Below are 23,164 nucleotides of genomic sequence, written 5' to 3'. Positions count from 1 at the left end.
AATGGTCAGAGAAAGAAGGGTTTCATGAGCAAATAAGTTTGGAGAATAATCCATACTGCCTTTCCTCTTCTGAAGATTCAGAAGGCACATTATCATATCAATAATTTGTCTTCTTTTGGGGGCATTACAGTGCTGATTTCAAAACAGCATTTCCTAAATGTTGACCATGGACCCTTCTTTTGAATACCTATTAGACATCCCCACATTTGGGGGGATTCTGGTATGTATAGTACAAACTTATATTTGATCTTATTTTTGCCCTGTATTTGTTGCATTTTCTTTGTGTTGCATTCATATTTTTAAATTGTTGCTTTGTACAGGAGACACACAATTACAGGACAAACAATTATATGGAACAATCATAATAGCTAAATACTCTCTCAGATTATGTATTTATTAGCATTGACCCATTTGTTAGTATTAACCTAGTCAGAACTGCATGATCCTTGTTCCTTCCTTTGGATTGTTAACTTGAAATGTCTACTTTGTTATTACAAAAGATTAAAATATGGTCCTATGTGAATGTACTAAGTATAAGATATATAAAATAATAATAATACCTACCATTTCTTGAATACTTATAACTGACCAAATATTATTACAAAGTGCTTTATCATTTAATTTTGAGAACAAATTTATACAGTGGTACTACTTTTACCCTCATTTTAAGGAAGAAGAAACTCTGGCTTGAAGAGGTCAGGTAAATTGCCTAAGCTCTCACAGCTACCTGGGAGTGGGTAGCCAGAATTCCTCCTTCAGGCTGTCCAGACCCCAAATCCCGCTGTTCTTTGCCACTAATCTATGCTGACTCTTTACATATATAGATCCAGTATAATTTTGAGTAAGAAAAGCAGTACTATGGGTGATCTGTATTTAGAGTTCTAAACATTAAACTTAATGGTGAAACGAAGCATTCCAAGACAAAAGTCCTCTATCATTACCATGCATCATTAAGCTGGAGGTCCCACTTTTTAAGAAGTGAATGAATGAGTGAAATGCATTTAGAAGAGACAGAACTGTCATTATTCACAGGTAACGTAATTACTTACATCAGATAGGCAACCCGTTTCTGTAAAGGGCCGATAGTTAAGTATTTTAAGCTTTTCAAGCCATAGTATATGTGTCACAGCTACTTAACTCTGTCATTCTAGCATAAAAGCATCATAGACAATGCAGAAACAAATGGGCATGGCTCTGTTCCAGTAAGACTTTATTTAAAAAGTAGACAGCAGGCCAGCTTTGGCCTGAGGTTTGTAATTTGCCAATCCCTAGCCTACACAAGAAACTCAAGAGAATCACCTAATAAGAAAATTCAGCTAAATAGCCAGATTCAACTTAAACATACAAAATCAATAGCTTTCTTATATATGCTAGCAATAACTAATTTAAAAATGTAATTAGGAAAAAGTTTCCTTTTGTAAAAAAAAAAAAATGGTACTTTCCCCCCCACATAACAGAAGCCCCACCCAAGAGTAAATGTAATAAGAGAGGGGTGGGGAACCTTTTCATGTTGGAAGGCTGCATTAATTTAGCTATGATCAACTAAGACCGCATTCAAGAAGCTTCAATTAGATATACTTAAAAATGTACATTAATTTGTAAAAATCTAACTACTATGTACTTAATAATTTCAAAAAATGAAAACTATTTGTTAATTTTAAAGTTAACTAACCTTTTAACGACTTCATTGTGTTTGCTTTTTGCTGGAAAGCATTTGAATGTTTGGTTGCAGCATGAAGGTCCACAGTTTCAGCTGATCCTCTAGATGGGTATCAGTCACATGTGACCTTAAGGGTGTCTTCATTTGGCTTAGGTAGGAGAATGTAGATTCACAGCAATAAGTGGTTGAAAAACAAGAAAGCATTTTTTGTGCATGTTGTCAAAGGCGTGGAATTCTGCATTTTTCCATAGTTCCATTGGCTCTTTCTTAGCATCAAACAATGACTTTAAAATGTCATATACTGACACTTTGGTGGTGGTCACTGTGTAGAATGGATCCTGCTTGCTCTTGCACCTTGCTCCGCTTCCTCCACAACCAGGTCTGATAAACCTGATATGGCTGAGATCAAGAAATTCAATGTCAAAATTGAAGAAGACAGAAACGCAAAACAAAAATCCACTGCCTTCCAAAGAAACGATTGAACAGGAGAAGCAAGCAGGCGAGTGGTAATGAGGCGAGCACTGCCAATATGTACTATATATTCCGCAAGCATTGCTTTCTTATTTTACTTCTTTTAGCTGTTTGACTTTGTAAGATACAAAGAGGTTGGATCAAGTTTAAATGACTGTGCTGCCCCTTTCACATCAAAGAATCGAGAACTACTGACAAACAAAGGCTGCGCCTCCCTCTCCCATCTGCCTGTCTGGCTGGCAGGGAGGGAAAAGAATTTGCATGTTGGTGAAGGAAGAAGTGGAGTGGCACGACAGTAAAATCTAGAGTAAAACCAAGCTGTCTCAAGGTTTTCTGCAGTATGTAAAATGCAGTTTAATCAGACTGCCATTTTTTTGTTGTTCAAATGATTTTAATTATTGGAATGCACAATTTTTTTAATATACAAATAAGTTTTAAAATGTGAAAGAGTCATCTACTCAGAGCTCAGTCAGTTCCATCTGTAGTTCTTCAGGTGCCTTGGTGATATCAACAAAGTGAGGCTGAAATGCTAATTTGAGTATGATGTCATGATTCTCAAAGTCAGCGAAACTTTCAGTATATTCTCCAATTAATAGGTCTGTAACAGCTGCGTATTCTTCGGATGATTTGCATATATTATCCTGCTCATCAGTGATCTTTGCTAACTGGGGAAAATGTTCATCTGAAATTTTCTTTTGAAGAAGTGTTTTGGAAAAAGATTTTGGGCCATATATCATATATAGACTTAGATTTACCTTGCAAAGAAATATTCAAGTTTTTTGATTTGACATATCAAACAGAAATGCTGCATTCCTATAGAAATCTTTCAATAATTCATATTGCTGATTCTGTTCTTCATAAAATTTAACTATCTGTTCTCACAGACCTAAAATTTTGGCTAACACCTGTCCCTGTGATAGCCGACGCACTTTAGAATGGTATTGCAAAGCCACACTGAATACTTCATCATTCAACTGTATTTGTGATTTATTTATTTTTATTTTTATTTATTTATTTTTTTTTTTTTGAGACAGAATCTTACTCTGTTGCCCAGGCTAGAGTGAGTGCCGTGGCATCAGCCTACCTCACAGCAACCTCAAACTCCTGGGCTCAAGCAATCCTACTGCCTCAGCCTCTCGAATAGCTGGGACTGCAGGCATGTGCCACCATGCCTGGCTAATTTTTCTCTATATATTTTTAGCTGTCCATATAATTTCTTTCTATTTTTAGTAGAGACAGGGTCTCGCTCTTGCTCAGGCTGGTCTCAAACTCCTGACCTCAAGCGATCCACCTGCCTCAGCCTCCCAGAGTGCTAGGATTACAGGCGTGAGCCACCACACCCGGCCAACACTTCTTGTTTTATTTTTTATTGTGAAGGTACATCCTCATTCTTTCATATGCATGGTTTGGCTTATGATTATCTTTCAAAATATTTTTAGAGCCATTTTGTGAAACCATGGATAAGTCAAAAATTAGTGTTATTTTTGAATGTGAGTTCTGTCATGGAACCAATGCTGTGCAGACAGCTTGAAATATCAATGAGGTGTTTGGGAAGGGTGTGGCTAATGAATACACAGTACATAGATGGTGATTTTAATCTTGAAAATGAGCCACGTGGGCGACCTGAGGCCAAGGGGAATAATGAGCTGAAAGCTGTAGTGGAAGCAAATCCATCTCAACCTATACATGAATTAACAGCAAGGTTTGACATTACTATTCCAACAATATTGGACTATTTGAAATAAATGGGCAAGGTAATGAAGCTGGATAGATGGGTACCACATAATTAAACAATCATCAGAAGAGAAGAGAAATCATCTGGAAGCTTGCCTTTCTTTACTGTCACAACATAAAAGTGAGCCATTTCTATACTGTATTGTTATTTGTGGTGGAAAATGGATTCTTTTTGACAATTGCAAGCATTTGGCACAATGGTTAGATGGAGATGAAGTGTGGAAACAGTCCAAAACCGAATATTCATCAAAAGAAGTTAATGATGTCTGTTTGGTGGTCCAGCACTGATATTATCCACTACAGCTTCATGAATCTTGGTCAGTCGATTACAGCAGATGTCTACTGCAACCAGTTGGATGAAATGATGAGGATGCTTGTGATCAAGCAGCCGAGATTGGTCAATAGAGACAGGCCGATCCTCTAGCAAGACAATGTTTGACCACATGTCCCACAAACAACATTGCTCAAACTACAGAGGCTGGACTTGGAAACTCTCTGTCATCCACCTTACTCACCAGACATTACACCAACTGACTACCACTTTTTCCAGACTTTGGACTACTTCTTGCAAGGAAAAATACTTAATTCTTAACAAGCCTTTCGTGATTCCATCACCACTTGGTCTCCAGGCTTCTTCGATGCTGGCATAAACGAGCTACCATTAAGATGGCAAAACTGTGTTGACAGTTTAAGCACATACTTTGATTAATTGTACTGCTTGTTTGAGATATAATAAACTACACTTTTCACTTGAAATTGGACATTTCATATTTAATGACAATATATATAAAGGGCTCGGAACAGTGACTGGCATATATAATAAACACTTACTAAATGTTAGCTCAGAGGAAGAGGATTATGCCTACTACTATTAACAAATTAATATTATCAAAGTACTGCTCTGATCACTTAAAATATATTTTTATATTGCTTTATTTCTTTCTGTCTTTATTATCTTGGATTCTCAAATCAACTGCATAATATAATTAGAGGCAAAGAGTATTGTCCTTATTTTACAGATAAGGTCCCTACTTGAAGATAGGAAATTGAACATTTAAAAATATGAAAGAGGCCGGGCGCGGTGGCTCACGCCTGTAATCCTAGCACTCTGGGAGGCCGAGGCAGGTGGATTGCTCAAGTCAGGAGTTCGAGACCAGCCTGAGCAAGAGCGAGACCCTGTGTCTGCTAAAAATAGAAAAACAAAAAAAAATTATCTGGCCAACTAAAAGTATATATAGAAAAAATTAGCTGGGCATGGTAGCGCATGCCTGTAGTCCCAGCTACTCGGGAGGCTGAGGCAGTAGGATCGCTTAAGCCCAGGAGTTTGAGGTTGCTGTGAGCTAGGCTGACGCCATGGCACTCACTCTAGCCCGGGCAACAAAGCAAGACTCTGTCTCAAAAAAAAAAAAAAAAAAAAAATGAAAGAATGAGATGAGAATGAAGTACAAAAGAATGAGACGAGGATGTTACTCAGTAGCCTTCATTGACTTACTTTGACTTAGGAAGGCAATTAAAGCCCTCTATAGTCAAATCTCAATCTTCTTCTCATCCTTGCCACCTGTTCTCCCATGTCCCAGTAACAAGCCATTGTTTTTGCCAGACACTCATATATCTTTTAATATAAGTGTTTGTGAATTTTTCTTCCTGGTGTGTCTCTTCTTTCTTGAGAAGCAGCAGAGTTTAGAGGTTAATAATGCAAGCTTTGCAAATCAGGTTGCCTGGGTTTAAATCCTGGATCTGCTACTTGGTAGAGTGGTAAAGTGAGAATAATAGTACAGCTTATCTCTTAGGGATGTTGTGAAGATTAAGTAGGCTAACATGTAAAGCATTTATAAAGGAACATAAAAGTGCTCTAAAAATGAGCTAAGTCTCCATCTCAAGAAATTTGAAAAGAAGAGCAAAATAAACCGAAGAAAGGAGGGATATAATAAAATAAGAGCCGAAACTAATGAAATATATGGTGAGGTACCTTGAGTAGTCTAATTCATAGAGACAGAAAATAGAATGGTGTTTGCCAGGGGCTAGGGTAGGGGTCAGGGGATGGGGAGTTATTGTTTAATGGGCATTGAGTTTTAGTTCTACAAGATGAAAAGATATGGATGGTGGTGATGGTTGGTAACAGTTTCGTTATACTTAATGCCACTGAAACCATATACTTAAAAATGGTTAAGATACTAAAATTTATATATATTTTATCATAATGGAAAAAAACAGTCACAAGACTAAACAAACATACAATAGAAGGGTTCAACAAAGGAAACACTAGTTTTTTGAGAAAATAAAATTGAGAAACTTTAAGCTTTGCCTTGTGGCATGCACCTATAGTCTCAGCTACTTGGGAGACTGAGGCAGAAGGATCTCTTGAACCCAGAAATTTGAGACTACAGTGACCTTTGATCATACCATTGCACTGCAGCCTGGGTGACAAAGCAAGACCCCATCTCTTTAAAAAAAAAAAAAATTGATAAACTTTAGGTGAGGTTGATCAAGACAAAAGAGAAAAAGCATGAACAAAAGTATTAGGAATGTAAAAGATGGAAATTATTACAGATGTTACAGACCGTAAGAAAGGGATAACAGTTTTATAAGAATGAATTTGAAAATTAAAAATACAAGTAACTAAAGTGGCTTCAGAAAATTAAGGACCTTAAAATTCCTCAACCATTCGATAAAATCAGTTAGGAACCAAAAATCTTCCCCTAAGAACATCCCTGACCTAAATCCTTCACCAGAAAATTCACTAAATATTGAAGGGAAAAGTTACTCTTTTTTTTTTTTTATTGGCAGCCTTACAGAGATTTTTTTTTTTTTTAATTTTGTAATTTATTTATTTGTTTTCTGAGACAAGGTCTTGATCTGTTCTCTGGGCTAGAGTACAATGGCATAATCATAGCTCATTGCAACCTCAAACTCCTAGGCTGGAGTGATCCTTCTGCCTCACCCTCCCAAGTAGCTGAGACTACAGGTGTGTACCACCACACCCAGCTAAATGTTTGTATTTTTTGTAGAGATGGAACTCCTGGCCTCAAGCTCTCTTCATGCTTCAGCCTTCCAAAGTGCTAGGATTATAGGCGTGAGCTGCTGCACTCAGCAGGGTTCCTGTATTTTCATTAGTGTTTCTATTTAAAGGTAACTTATTTAATATATATCGTTGACTCATTAACATTGAACTCACAGCCAACAGCACCAATTCCTGAACAAAGTTTATCTAACTCACATCTTCATACATACAGCCTTCTTGCATAGGAACAGTAGAAAGCACTTCAGGACTATTTTTGGGGATTTAAACAGTGAAATGAATAAAATGTACAAAAATGCAAAGAAACATGACACTAAATAGACTGTGAAAAGGATATGTGTTTATAGTATGAGATCTGAAACAAGAGCAGAGTTTGACCTCAGCTGGTCTATGGAGAAAATTTTAAAATGTAATTAAGAAACATTGCAAAAAAAAAAAAAAAACCTAAGTAAATATTTGTGGGTAGGAAAAACTTAATATTTAACAATGTCAGTTCTTCCCAAATTGATTTATAAATCCAGTGCAATCTTAATAAAGATCTCATTAGATTTTTTGCATATTTTACAAATTGACTGAATTTTCTGTGGACTTGGAAGGAACACACTCCTCCCCCCCCCCCAAAATAAATAAAAGAAAGACAAGAAACTCTTGAAGAACAACAAGGTGGGAGGACTTGCTCTACCAGATGCCAAGATTTATTATAAAACTAAGATAAATAAAGCAGCATATTATTGGCACATGGATAGCCAAATAAACAACTGGAACAGAGTAGAAAGTCTACAAACAGACCAGTGTGTATTTGTATACTTGATCTGTTTATGACACTGCAGGTAGTATAAAAAATTGTTTTCATAAATAATGCTGTATAATTGGCTCTTTATGTAGAAAACATGAAACTAGATCTCACTCACACTGTAAATAAAATTAATTCCATGTTAATTAAATACCTAAACGTGAAAGAACTGTAAATCTTTTTTTTTCCCCATTTTTTTTTTTATTTCAGCATATTATGGGGGTACAAATGTTTAGGTTATGTATATTGCCTTTGTCTCCCTCTCCCCCAAGACAGAGGTTCAAGGGTGTCCGTGCCCCAGACAGTGTTCATTGCATTCTTTTTTTTTGTTGTTGTTGTTGTTGTTGTTGTTGAGACAGAGTCTCACTTTGTTGCCCAGGCTAGAGTGAGTGCCGTGGCGTCAGCTTAGCTCACAGCAACCTCAAACTCCTGGGCTCAAGCGATCCTACTGCCTCAGCCTCCCGAGTAGCTGGGACTACAGGCATGCGCCACTATGCCCGGCTAATTTTTTCTATATAGATTTTTTTAGGTGTCCATATAATGTCTTTCTATTTTTAGTAGAGACGGGGTCTCGCTCAGGCTGGTCTCGAACTCCTGACCTTGAGCAATCCACCCACCTCGGCCTCCCAGAGTGCTAGGATTACAGGCGTGAGCCACCACGCCCGGCCTCATTGCATTCATTATGTGTGTATACACCATCCCTTCCTCCCCCCTCCCATCTGCCCAATGCTAGATGAATGGTATTCCTATATGTGCACTTAGGTGTTGGTCAGTTAAAACCAATTTGATGGTGAGTACATGTGGTGCTTATTTTTCCATTCTTGGGATACTTAGTAGAATGGAAGAACAGTATATCTTTTGAAAACAGTATAGGAGAATATCTCATGACCTTATCTCATAAAATTGATAATCTCAGCTACATTAAAATCAAGACCTTCCATTTATCAAAAGACTCCATAAAGAGAATGAAAGGACAAGCCACAAAGTGGGAGAAAATATTTACAATGCAGTCAAGAAAGTTTATAACCAGATTATATAAAGAATTATAATCTATTAATAATAAGAAAATGACAGAAAATTAGAATACTTTACCTCATACTGATACGAGAAGTTAAAACTGAGAAATTGTTTATTAATCACTTTTAAAATAAACAACATTTTAATGAAAAATAAACATAAAATGCTTAGTGAGAAATAGTGGGTATTATTTTACATTCTTGCAGATCTCTTTAACATCTAGCTTAATAACAGATGGTTAAACTCTCTTTATCTACTTTTGCATCCAGTCTGTTGTGATATCACATGTCCTATAGCCCTAGAACTGCTGAGCTATATCATTCCATACTATGTAAGTCAGGTACCAGTCAGGAGAGAAAACCCACGCAGTAATTTCAACAGGGAAAATTTAAAATGAAGAACTGCTAAGTAGATGTAAGTAGCTGACTACTAGAAGGAATAAAAGAAAGAACTCTAAGATGTGATAGGATGGTATGTGCAGAAAGCACTTACTAACTCTGGATCTGAGGGAAGAGTGAATAAGGAGCCTTATTCCTCCTAGCTGAGATCCAGATCTGAGGAAACAGTGGATTGCTATAGGAACATGCTACCTCCCACTGTAGTGGCAAAGAAACAGGCTGGAGAACATCTGTCCCTGAACTGCACAAGCAGGCCTCCGCTGCTATGCACCCTTGTAGGTGCAGTTCTTGAGAACTGACCACCAAAAGAAGAATCCATACCAGCATTTCAGTGTTACTCCAGGGCCCTCTAATGGCAGAGTCTAGCATTGAGCCAAAAGGAATTAGAGTTTTCAGAGTCTTGCTCCACTATCACAAAATGAGGCAAAGAATGATAGGTAGGTTTGGAGCTGTGAGACAAAAAAATCAGTAACTGGCATGAATACCTACCAGATAGGGCAGAAATTTTAAAGCCTATCTTCAGCAAGATTAGCAAGATCGTGGCATGATGGGAGCTCTCATACTATTGGCTTGAAAGTTGATTGGTACAGCCCTTTTAAAAACAGTTTGTTACGTATACCCTGTTTTCTAGTGATTCTGTCCCTAGGCTTTTCTTCCCTGGAGAAACTTTTGCATGTGTGCAGCGAGACTAATGAAAGAGAATTTTTATAGCAACATTGTTCATCATAAAAAAAATTAGGAAAAGACTCCGATGTTTTTCTTCAATAAACTGGATAAATTATGGCACGTTAGAATACCAGCTAACAAACAAAACTAATGAATTTCAGTTATATGCAATATATATGTACATATACACATGTATATATGTATAAGATTTATACATAGATAAATGTTACAAAGTATTGATTGAATGTAAAAGGGAATATTTATGTATGTACAGTATGATTTCATTTATATGAAGTTCAGATTAGGCAAAAACAAACTATTATTTGTGCATACTTAGGTTTTAATACTATAAAGACTAGTAAAAAAGCAATTATCTCAGAAGTTTACCATCTCAGATAGATGGTAGGGATGTGGTCTTGAAAGGGCCCACTGAGGTCTTTTGGGGAGCTAGCAAATTTCAAAATGTAACCACTACAGAGATTGAAGTAGAGCCTAAAAAAGACTCATTTGGCACTCTGGGAGGCTGAGGCAGGAGGATCGCTTGAGCCCAGGAGTTTGAAGTTTATAGTTGAAGTTTATGGCATTTCATGGTATTTCCATCCATCCATCATCCATTTTACAAACGTGATTAATCACCTATCAAATGCCAGTCCAGGCATTGTGCTGGGAGCAGAAGCTCAAAGTATGTCATATAGAAAGTGGTGACAAAAATCTTTTGGACCAGTTACAATGCATGTCATGGCCATCAGAATGCATATTTAAGCAATATTAATGAGTTTAGCAAATCTAAGGTAGTAGGTAGAGAATTTAAGGAATGTTATTAATAATTAGATTTGAAGCTATCCAAACTATAGTGGCATTACTGTCCTCAAGACACTTGAGGCTGCAGCTTCAGCATTGAGTCATTAGTTGCTGTCCATCCTGTCACTCATGCTTTTTTTCTCCCATAATATTATGATGAACTTTTCTGTAAATTTTGTCCATATGGATAGGTAATTCAAGTAACTGATGATCAACAGAGAGAAGCTGCTATGAAGATGCATAAACCAAGCCAAAGACCTTTTCCTTGATGTTTTTAAACTAGTTGATAGCATAACCCAAAGTTCAGAAATTCCAAGCCCTTGTTGTTGCGTAGGAAAAGAGGTACCAGTTGCTGTTTTACCAACGTATTTTAATTGAGAGCTTTGTTGAATAGCTACTGGGATTTCATAATGAATAATTTGGTTTGAAGATGATATAATCCACCTGTCATTTAGCTACTATTTAGTGAGTACCTTTTAACAGCAAAGAAACAATAAATAAGTTACAGTCTCTGCCTTGAAGAAGCTCTGTAGCCTAGTTGAAAAAACACAGATGTTTACAGATAATTGTGACTTAACTTTTGGCAGAATGGCATCCATCTCTTCCAAAGGACCCTTTTGTTATAAAATAAATGCATTCTTAACAAAAGCTGAACAGTGAGCAGTGGACATATTTGAGTGGCAGAGCTGTCACTAACCGGCATGCCCATATCAATAGTACTGTGTGATCTGGACAGTTTGACTGAAATTCTGGAGAGTAGTGTTGAATGTGATCTTGGATAATTAGTTCCCACTGGCTTCCAGGATAGATTTTTCTCTGAAGGAACACATTTCCTACTTAGGCCACAAGGAATCTCATAGGTTAAGATCAAGCATGTGCTCACAATCAAAGATCTCTAAACACACAGGGAAGCAAACCATCACGAGTGAGAATCTACAGATTTAGATCCTCCTACAATGAGCTTGAGATTGGATTTAGCAGACAGAATATATAGCACAACTATGTATGAGATGTTAAAGAAGATTAAATGGAATAACAAAATGAACAATAGATAACGATATTTTGACAGATTAGGAAAAAACCTATAGGAATTCTTGAAAGGAAAAAGAATAAGCAAGAATATAGTTCTGAAGAAATTAGAATGCAATAAGGAGGTAGCAAAATGAAAAATGAAGATTAGAGCCCCAAGAGGAAAGAAGCTTTGAATTCTTTAGAAGAGACACTGGCTGAAAACACTCTAAAAGTGATGAAATATAGGAATCTAAGATATAAGAAGTAATATTTATCAAACAGCATAAATAAAAAAGAAATTCACACCTAGTCATTGTAATGAAATTACGAAACAAGTAGTTGTAAAAGCAGCCAAGGCCGGACGTGGTGGCTCACGCCTGTAATCCTAGCACTTTGGGAGGCCAAGGCAGGAGGATCGCTTAAGGTCAGGAGTTCATCGAGACCAGCCTGAGCAAGAGCAAGACCCCATCTTGCTCTTGAAAATGGAAAATAGAAAAATTAGCTGGGTGTGGTGGCACACACCTGTAGTCCCAGCTACTCAGGAGGCTAAAGCAGGACGTATGGCTGGAGCCCAGGAGTTTGAAGTTGCAGTGGGCTTTGAGGATGCCACTACACTCTCTAGCCCTGGCAACAGAGTGAGATCCTGTCTCCTCTCCACCCCTCCGCTGAAAAAAGATAGTAATGCTGAAATTGTTGTCCTGTTAATCTCCATTTGGTGAAAGTGAGCCAAGTTTTTTTAATATTTTTTTTATAATTTTTTGTGTTCTACAGTATTACATATGCAAATACCATTGTGTTACAATTGCCTACAGTATTCAATACAGTAACATGCTGTACAGGATTATTCATAGGCTAGGAGCAAGAGGCTGTGCCATATAGACTAGGTGTGTAGTAGCCTATACCATCTAGGTTTGTGCAAATACACTCTATGATATTTGTACAACAATGAAATCACCTGACGACCTCAGAATGTATCCTGTCATTAAGCAATGCATGACTAATTGTTTTATAATGAGAGGAAGAGTCTCAGCATAAAAAAATGGGAGTCTGTCTATTCTGCTTAATAAACCTCCAGAAAATTGTAATTTCCTAGAGGTTTAATACAATTTTTTGTTTCATGCTGTTCTTTGGCAAAAAGATTCTTTGTGAATACATGATGTATGGATTCATAGACTCTCATATTTGAGGGGCTATAAAATTGACATAGCTTTTTTTTTTTTTTTTTTTTTTTAATACTTCAGTCTTGTTATGGTTTGGTGGATTTGCTTACGGAAAGATTAAGTTTCTGGGCCGGCACGGTGGCTCACGCCTGTAATCCTAGCACTCTGGGAGGCCAAGGCTAGAGGATTGCTTGAGGTCAGGAGTTCGAGACCAGCCTGAGTAAGAGTGAGACCCCATCTCTACTGAAAATAGAAAGAAATGATTTGGACAACTAAAAATGTATATAGGAAAAAAAAAATTAACCGGGCATGGTGGCGCATGCCTGTAGTCCCAGCTACTCAGGAGGCTGAGGCAGGAGGATCGCTTGAGCCCAGGAGTTTGAGGTTGCTGTGAGCTAGGCTGACGCCATGGCACTCTAGCCCAGGCAACAGAGCGAGACTCCGTCTCAAAAAAAAAAAAAAAAAGATTAAGTTTCTGTTTGGTCTTTTGGCAAATCTATTAAAATGAAATTTCTTTCCTTTTAACTCCATTCTTTTGTTTTTATTTTGCATGCTGGAACCAGTTTGATTCCTCTCCCTTACTCAGTTATGCCTTCGCTGTGTTGTTTTTTCTGCTTATTCTACAGTTCTACATTAGACATATTTTAAATCTTTACAGTAATAAACACTGGTAATTATTTCTCATTCACTTCTACTTTAACATTTTTTTTAAAATGAAAGAGCCATCCTAAACCCAGAAGCTCATCTGCAAACAAATAGAATAAACTAATACCTTTCACTTCATTCCAAATGGGTATTTTTATAGTACTGTGTGATAGCTTTTTAGAAAACATGTTACAGTATATGATTGAATCATGATTATTTTTGTCCAAACCTTTAAAAGAAGAAATGAAAAATCATAGCATTCTTAAACTTTGTATTCTCATTCTGTACTAGTGTAATTGTTTTTTCGACCAAGTTGTTACTTACTAGATTTCATCTTTTTGGATTAAGCCTGTCTTTTGGAATGCCAGTTGTGTGAGTTAGCACATTGACTAGCCCTCTCAAATTCATATCCATCAAAACTTACAGTATGTCATCCATAGTCTCATCTATGTCATTGATAAAAGTCTTGAATAAGTGTTTAATATTTCTTAGTCATGGATGTTGTAGAAAAAAATATTTTGAAATAAACATCAGAAGAAATTTTGAAAATAAATTTTTTTTTTTTTTTTTTTTTTTTTTGAGACAGTCTAGCTCTGTTGCCTGGGCTAGAGTGCCGTGACGTCAGCCTAGCTCACAGCTCACAACAATAATTTTGTTGACAACTTTTTTTCCAGATTTCTAGTTTGAAATATGTCAATATTTTTATAGTGTATATATTTTTTTCTCTTCAGGGATCCATCTGTCTCTAAGTCTATAGAACGAATCTTTAAAATCTGGGAAGACAGAAATGTATACCCAGAAGAAATGATTGTGGCATTGAGAGAAGCTTTGAGTAAGTATCTTTTTCTCTCCTAAAAGAAAAGTTTGAGTTAGTATTTACAATTATATATTTTATAGATCTGGTCATGTTTTACAATAATGAAAAATAAAGTTTTAGATCTGGTCCTGTTTGTTTAAAGTAAATACTTGTGAAAATCTTGATCTGTTTGAATTAAAAGTTAAGTAGAATTGATTTTTGGGATGGGGGTTGGATTTTGTTTTTATTGACTAAAAAAGTCAAGCATATTAAGTGATGATAGCCATCTGATTATTTTCCTGCATTTGCTTTAATTTAAGAGTGTTTCGAGTCATTCATTGTTTATATTTAATAAATACTGCCCTGTACTTTGGAGAATTTTTGGACAGGGTTTTAGTTCTCACTAAGCTGTTTAATTGAAAGCATTTATTGGTATTCTTCAGACTCTTTTGATTTAGATGTACAGTAAGTTGTATTCCTGTTTTTTTAAAAGGAAAAAAGTTCTTATGTATTAGTTCTTAGCTCCTATGTATTAGATGCATGTAATTAAGTCATTGAATAGAAGTTGATGATAATCTGCTACCATGACCATCATTTGACTAGAAATTTGCTTTAAAAATAGCATTTTCTAAGAAGCTGTTAAATTCTTCATTTCCATTTGTTAACTGGTATTTTCAAGCCTCCTGCCCTATTCTTTTCAAAATTGATAATTTCACTGATTATAGAAGTCATGTTCATTTGACAGCTTCTTAGATCTAGTGGGAATTTCTATTTTTTTTTTTTATAAAAATGAAAGAAAAAGAAAGAAAGAAACAACACACAGTCTCGGATTGCCTTTTTTCATGCTACAACTTTGGCTCTGAAGTGGACAGACAGAACAGCTTCCCATAATGCCAGATTGCAAAAACTGAAATGTTTTCCAGGTACCACTTTCAAAACTCAGAAGCAGCTGAAAGAAAATCTGAACAAACAACCGAATAAGCAGTGGAAGAAATCACAAAGTAAGGACCAAAATCTCAACTAATATAAAATTACCTCCTCTTTTGGAGCAGAAGAAAATGTAGACCATTTGACATCGTACCTGGCATAAACCTGTGTTTTCCAGGCCTGGGAGGCTCCCAGTGACTTATACTAAACAAGCCATCATGGAGTTACTTCTAAAGGAAAAAAAAAAAACCACTTTTAAACAAAAGGAAATGCAGAAAAAGGGTTTAATTGAGTGAAGATTCAAGAGTAGTTGGGGGGATTGAAAGAAGAAAAAAAAATACTTGATAGTACCCAGGCTAATTCTCAGGTTCAAAGATGTATGAAGTTAGAGGCAGCTGGCATTAAACAACAGATCTGAAGAGGAGACTAGGCATTAAGAAGCATTTCTGTGGGAACCATGAAATCCTTCAGATTTGGGGATACACTCTACCAAATTAGACATGGGCCTCAAATCCTGGCCAGAAGCTCATTTTCTAACTGGAGCTCCTGTTATGTTTATCATATTTACCCAGCATGAGATCAAGGGAGTGGAATACTGCATGTGATAGGCAAACTGAGGAATATTGAGAGAGACTTGAAGGTATGGAGGGAACAAAGTAAAAGACAGTGAGAATTGGGAGGTAAAACAAGACACTTGGGATGGCTTTGCTCCAGCGAGCATGTGATATTCATCATGATTAAGGGAGTCTTCTAACATCCTTTTGGTCATAAGTTGCATGCTTAGGAACAACAAGAGTCGTCATTTCAGCCAAAGTTCAACCACAGTGGTAATGTACTTAGAACTTTCGTTGCCTATTTTTGCTATGAATTAAGTCAGCAGAAAAATACATTCAAAGCTAAATAATAGGAATAGAGTTGATATTTGTAAGTAATTTTCTTTAGCCAGTGCTCAGGATTAATTGGATGTCCTGTTCCTCAACACACTTAATTTGAGGTAGTGAGATCTTACACCCAGACTAAGAAAAGAAGGTACTTCATGTATCTCAGTATCTTCAAATCAATAATTCTAGGACTTTATGACTTCAAGGGTCTGCCAGAGGTAAGTAGGTTAGGCCTATCTAAATAGTATATTTTTATATTGACCATGCTTGGGAGTTTTTAAATTTCATAGTCCATTCTAGGAATTATATTATGACTTAAATGTGCATGTTTGCCGTATGTTCAAAGAGTACACCCTTAACTATAGAGCTAAAATTTTTCCTAAGTATTATTCAACTCTCTGTGTCTGTATTCTTAATGATCTCTTGTTTAATTCTAACAGCATCCACAAATCCAAAAGCCGCTCTCAAGTCTAAGATAGTTGCTGAATTTCGAGTAAGTTACTGCATTTGTTTAAGATGGCAAAGCATTTTTCACCCTTTTGTGTTACAGTTTCCTATATATAGTCCCAGTAAGATTTTTTTTTTCATTCAATTGCACATCAGTTATGTTTTCAACATGTTTGAACTGTTCTTAAGGAGTCCAGATTGAGATTAGATTGCTTGGAGTTTTATCTGTTCCTCTAATGGGAGAAGTAACCTTCCAGAATATCTATCACCAGCTGAGTTCTATATTGAATTTATGCCAAGGGCTTTATCTATCCCTGAAACTCTTCCTTTTTTTTTTTTTTTTTTTAATTTGTTTTTCGAGAGAGAGTCTTGCTCTGTCGCCCAGGCTAGTGTGCCGTGGCATCAGCCTAGCTCACAGCAGCCTCAAAGTCCTGGGCTCAAGTGATCCTCCTGCCTCAGCCTCCTGAGTTGCTGGGACTACAGGTGCGCACCACCACGCCCAGCTAATTTTTCTATTTTTAGTAGAGACGGGGTCTCATTCTTGCTCAGGCTGGTCTCCAACTCCTGAGCTCAAAGTGATCTTCCCACCTTGGCCTCTCAGAGTGCTAGGATTATGGGCATGAGACACCGCACCCAGCCAATGAAACTCTTCTAAATTAGAATTTGCTTAGAGTATCAGAAGACTATGTTTATGTAATTAAAATTTAAAGAGGCTATAAGTGGGCCTTCGTCTGTTTCAGTCTTAACCCTGTATCCGTAAATTAGCTTTGAATAATTTAAGGGAATGGCTCTTTTAAAAGTATATAGCTGACAATATGGTTTTGACATGAGAAATGATCATTGATATCCCTATGAGAGAAAGTGAATGGTTTTTTTCCTCTCAGGGTTTTGGTAAGTTTTAGTCTCTTTTTTTTTTTGTTTTTTTAAATGGGGAGAAGTAGAATAAGAATAATAATGATCTTGTAAATGAAATATGACTCTGGTCTGTATTCAGTCGCAGGCCCTAATTGAAGAGCTGCTGCTATACAAGCGCTCAGAAGATCAGATAGAATTGAAGGAAAAACAGTTGTCAACTATGAGGGTAGATGTGTGCAGCACAGAAACTCTCAAATGCTTAAAAGGTAACACTTACATTATTTTAAATGGAATAATTTAGATTTTCTTTTCAGATCTGTCATTTTCTATAATCAGACTCATTTACCTCATAAAGAGAACCTTAGGTCATGGTACCTCTGGTTTCCCAGGTAATGGTTTCAAGCATATAAATTTCATAAGTAAATTCTTATGCCTCTCCTCACTTCTGGTACTTTCTTGGTGTATTGGGTTATAGATAGACAATTATATTTCACATGTGTGTGTGGTTAATTGTTACAGGAATGCTCTTTAATAAGGTCACTGTAGTACGTCACAAAATCTAATGAGTTGCTCTCTTTTCCTTATATTGTAAATTGTAAACCATACTAACAATTTATTAGAATGTAAATCTTTTTTTTTTTTTTTTTGAGACAGAGTCTCACTCTGTTGCCCAGGCTAGAGTGAGTGCCGTGGCGTCAGCCTAGCTCACAGCAACCTCAAACTCCTGAGCTCAAGCGATCCTCCTGTCTCAGCCTCCCGAGTAGCTGGGACTACAGGCATGCGCCACCATGCCCGGCTAATTTTTTCTATACATATTTTTAGCTGTCCATATAATTTCTTTCTATTTTTTTTTTAGTAGAGGTGGGGTCTCGCTCTTGCTCAGGCTGGTCTCGAACTCCTGAGCTCAAACGATCCGCCCACTTCGGCCTCCCAGAGTGCTAGGATTACAGGCGTGAGCCACCGCGCCCGGCCAGAATGTAAATCTTAATAAGGCAAAAATTATCCTTATTTGTTCATTGCTATACCCCAGCGCCTAGAGCAATGCTTGGCACGTAATGGGTATTTTTGAAATAATGAGTAAATAACTACTAGCTATTCATTTTGGCACTTATTTTGTTCCTGCACCATACTTTAAATTTAACATATGTTATCTAATTTCATTCTCAGAACAACCCAGGAGCATACCAAAAATCTCTGTGTTATACATATATCTGAGGCTTTATGAGGACACGAGTAGCTTGCCCAAGTTACACAGGATAAGAGGCAAAACCAAAATTTATGCTCATATCCAAAGCCATCACTGAGAAAGAAGTACACATGTTGAATTATCAAGGATCTTTTTAAGATAGGAAAGAATGTTTAGTGTGATATACACAGGGGTCGTTTTATTTTTACTTTTCTGAACCTTAGTTTTCTCATCTAAGAGATATATCTCATTACCTTCTGTAATGCAAAAGCTATGGTATAAGTGAATTGAATCCCATTCTGCTATTCTTAAGTAGCAGTGTGACATCCAATTTGTGAAGAAAAGAAGTATCCACAAACTTTGTTCTAGTTGAACTTTTTTCCTTTACCTGAATCACAAATGCCTTTCTTTGCTCTTGCATCACTCCAGCAGGCTCACACGAATCTGTTTTGTGATTTTGTGGTTTGGAGAAGCTTCTTTATATAAAACTATGAGACTAAGACTATTTATTATACACTAAACAGTAAGAACAGATTCATGGAGAGGGATTTTCTTCAAAAAATTACTTTTTTTTTTTTTTTTAAACAGTTTCTTTCAACATGAGTTATCACTCTGTCACCCAGGCTAGAGTGCAGTGGCATGGCCTTAGTGGTTTTTGTTTTTTATTTTTTATTTTTTTGAGGCAAAGAGTAGCATTCGGCCCCCACTATAGGGGCCGGTGGACTCCTCCCCACCATGACCTTAGTTTATTGCAGCCTTGAACTCCCGGGCTCAAGTGGTCCTCCTGCCTCAGCTTCCCAAGTAGCTGGGATTACAGGCATGTGCCACCATGCCAGCTAAAAGATTAAATTTTTTATTTTTTATTTTGTATGTGAAATGAATACTTCCTGTGTTATTTTAGACAAAACAGGTGGGAAGAAGTTTTCCAAAGAATTTGAGGAGGCAAGCTCCAAGCTGGAGGAATTTGTGAATGGATTAGATAAGCAGGTGAAAAATGGGCCTTCACTAACAGAAGCACTGGAAAATGCTGGAATTTTCTATGAAGCACAATACAAAGAAGTAAAAGTGGTGGCCAATGTAAGTAATAATTAAAACTATCTCCTACTGAATGTTTATTATATGTCAGAGAGTGTTTATATACGTTATCTGTTAGGATAAGCATTATCATCTCCACTTCACAGATGAAATTACTTTTGAAGAGGGTTAGTAACCTTATACAAGGTAATATAGCTAGTAAGTAGTGGTGTTAGGTTAAGACTTGCATCTTTCTGAAGCTAAAGCTCATAATCCTAGCATGTCAAAAGGACTATGCCAGGTTACTATTACAGGATATAAAATTGGGCAGCAGTAGTACATACACTTTTTTTTTTTTTTTAAGCCAGAAAACTGGATTGGAAACATTCTGTTATTAGATGTCATGTAAATTTTGACTGAATTAAGAAAATTTTTTTTCTTTACCCCCACAGGAAAGGGAGAGAGATAATAAATGGGCATTTGTCTAATGGCCTCTGAAAGAAACCATTTTATACTTAATTTATTTTTTATTTTATTTTATTTTTTTTACTTTTAATCACTCTGTGTGGTCATAAAAGCATATGCTACTATAGGTCCCACAAGTCCCACTTCATAGAAACAATCCCTTTTAACCCATTTCACTATTTTTCTGGCATTTGCCTCCATATTTGTAAATAATTTGCGCATATTCTTTCTTCATTTATCCCGTTTTAGAAATATCTTTTAACTTCTTGTCTTGGTATCTTGTCTTGGTATGACAAACATGGATTTATCTTATACTGACCTGCTTTTCTCCCAATATTGTTATATAACTGTTTTAAATCTGTTAATTGCCTTTGTAAATTAAGTACTATATTTACTATTTTTTGCCCATTAACTCTGAACGCCCTACTTTGTAAAATTTGAGTATTGACATCTCCAGTCTTTCCCATTAGTTTTCATCTATTCTTTAATTTCCCAATTTTAGTCAACTATATTTACTTTATATTGTTAAGGTTAATAATATTTATATTCTATCTGTAATAATAATCAATTCTTCATTGCTCTAAAGGTTGAAAAATAGCTTTTGTAAAAGCTTGTATTATAACTATGTAAACATCATTCATTGCAAGGTTTTGTGGTAACTGTGGTTACACTAGAGGTTTTTGGGTTTTTTCCTAGAATCTTTTTCTTAACATTGTTTGCTTTCTCATAGCTGCTCCCCTCCTTGTTTAAATTCTCCAGTATACCAGATATTCTGAGTTCACATTTTTCCCTGAGACCTCCCTACATGAACTTCTATCCCCCGTTCCTGTTTGGAGGAGCTAAGTCTCAGGCTAAAACTACTCTTTACTGCTATTCTGAGTTGAGTCCTCTATTTTCCAGATTCTGTGTCATCTTTTCTTGATTTGTCTCCTGTTTTGCTGGAGTAATCTCAAGTAATTGCCCAAAAAGCATTTGTGAGAGAGAAATTTTCTATATTCTTATGTCTAAAATGTCTTAGATCATTGATTTTTGGCTTTTAAAAAATGTATACATTTGCTGGGCATTGTGGCTCACGCCTCTAATCTTAGCACTTTGGGAGGCAGAGGCCAGAGGATCTCTTGAGGCCAGGAGTTAGAGACCAGCTTGAACAAGAAGGAGACCCCATATCTACAAAAAATAGAAAAATTAGCCAGGTATGGTGGCCCACGCCCATAGTCCCAGCTGAGACAGGAAGATCACTTGAGCCCAGAAGTTGAAGGTTGCACTGAGCTATGATGATGCCACTGCACTATAGCCAGGGCGACAGAGAAACCCTGTCTCAAAAAAAAAAGAAAGAAAGAAAGAAAGAAAAGAAAAAGTGTACACTTAATACAATAAATTTCCCCCTAAGTTGCATCCCACAAGTTTTTACATTTAAGTTAACTATACACTGCAAACAGTGTATAGTTGTATCTTGTTTTTGTTTTATTGTTATTTTTAAATCCAGGCTGACAGTCTTTGTCTTTGGAATGTTTTAGTCTACTTATTGATATGCTTGGGTTTAAGTCTACCGTCTTGACCATCTGATATTTGTTTTCTATTTCTCCCATCTGTCCTGTTTCTTTGTTACTCCTTTTCTGCTTTTTTTTTTTTTTAATTAATCGAATAATATTTAGATTCCATCTTACTGCCTTTTTTTGCTTGCTTGTACTTTCTTTTTCCTCTCTCTCTATTCCCTCCTTTTCTCACTCTCTCCCTACTTCTCTCTCAATCTCTTCCTTTCTCCCTTCTTCCTTCTTCCTCCCTCCTTCCCTCTCCCAGATTTCCCTTTTTTATAAGGATACCAGTCATATTGGGTTAGGTCCCATCCTAATGACCTCATTTAACTTGATTACTTTTGTGAAAATTCTGTCTCTAAATAAAGTCAGATTCTGGGGTGCTAGGGGTTAGGACTTCAACATGTGAATTAGGGGGTGGGAGGTGACACAATTTAAGCATAACAAATAGCTTCATGTTTTTCATGAATTTTTAAAATTTTTCAGCTACTGATCTCAGTTATTGTTTCTGTTCCATTCTCTTCTCCTCTTGGAGCTCATATGAGTATGTATATTATAACTCATTGTTGTGTTCCAAATGTCTTTTTTTATGGTCTTTCTTATTTTCTATCCTTTTTTTCCTCTATGCTTTCTTCTAGATATTTTCTATTAACTAGTCTTCTAATTTGTTAATATTCTATTCTGTCGAATCTTATCTATCATTAAACACATTTATTAATTTTTAGTTTGTTTATTTTTCAGCTCCAGAATTGACATTTGATTGATTTTTAGAAAGAATTCAGTTTTCTGATAAAATTCAGTCTGTTCATCTGTTTTCTTCATCTTTTCCTCTGTTTCATTTTTTTCAGTCTTTTTTTTCTTTTTGAAACAATCTCAAACTTAAACATCTTAAATACAGTCTGAAGACTTTTCTTTCTGAATCATTTGAAAACAAGTTGTTTGTACCGCATCACTTCAAATTTTTTAGTGTGTATTTCCTACTGGACGTATTCTCCTGCAAAACCATGAAGTGTAGTTATTTAATCAAGAAAGTATTATCATTACTGTTATTATTTTAAGAGACAGGGTCGTCTTGCTCTGTCACCCCGTCTGGAATGCAGTGGCAGGATCATGGCTCCATACAGCCTCAAACTCCGAGTCTCAGGTGATCCTCCCTCGTCAGCCTCTGGAGTAACTGGGACTGGGGACAGGTGCCACCACACCTGGCTAATTTATTTTATTTATTTATTTTTTTTTTTTTTTTTCATTTTTTAAGAAATGAGCTCTCACTAGGTTGCTGAGGCTGGTCTCAAACTCCTGACCTCAAGTAATCCTCCCACCTCAGCTTCCAGGTTGCTGGAATTATAGGTGTGAGCTACCACACCTGGCTTGAGAAAGTTAATTGATATGTCAACACACTCATAATCCAATTCTCAGACCCTACTCAAATTGACCAATTTTTATAGCAAAAGATCCTGTCCAGAATCACAAGCTGCATGTGATTGTCATCTCTCTCTGTTTTCCTTTGACCTGGAACAGACCTTCCGCATTGTCCTTGACTTTCATGACCTAAATATGTTTGAAGATTACAAGTCAAATATTTGTATAATTTCCCCCAATTTGAATTTATCTGATATTTGTGATCAGATTGAGGTTATGTATCTTTAGAATGAATATCACAGAAAGGGATTCTGTGTTCTTCTT

General features: G+C 36.4%; 1 protein-coding gene across 10 annotated transcripts in view; it reads left to right on the top strand.

Annotated features, from left to right (window-relative positions):
- The window catches only part of RPRD2 (regulation of nuclear pre-mRNA domain containing 2), a 92,945-nt gene that overhangs the window by 53,010 nt on the left and 16,771 nt on the right, over nucleotides 1-23,164 (top strand). For 5 of the 10 annotated variants that reach the window (XM_069480674.1, XM_069480672.1, XM_069480677.1 and 2 more), the window contains exons 3-7: nucleotides 14,107-14,207; nucleotides 15,095-15,172; nucleotides 16,420-16,472; nucleotides 17,421-17,547; nucleotides 19,369-19,544. In XM_069480674.1, coding sequence (XP_069336775.1) covers nucleotides 14,107-14,207; nucleotides 15,095-15,172; nucleotides 16,420-16,472; nucleotides 17,421-17,547; nucleotides 19,369-19,544 — 535 coding nt within the window. The remainder of the gene's footprint in view (nucleotides 1-14,106; nucleotides 14,208-15,094; nucleotides 15,173-16,419; nucleotides 16,473-17,420; nucleotides 17,548-19,368; nucleotides 19,545-23,164) is intronic. The other 5 variants (XM_069480673.1, XM_069480671.1, XM_069480681.1 and 2 more) reach the window with 1 other exon arrangement.

Source organism: Eulemur rufifrons, chromosome 8 (assembly GCF_041146395.1).
Source record: "Eulemur rufifrons isolate Redbay chromosome 8, OSU_ERuf_1, whole genome shotgun sequence".
NCBI classification, from domain to species: domain Eukaryota; kingdom Metazoa; phylum Chordata; class Mammalia; order Primates; family Lemuridae; genus Eulemur; species Eulemur rufifrons.
The sequence above is the reverse complement of the archived record's forward strand: the minus strand, read 5'-3'. Positions and strand labels throughout refer to the sequence as shown.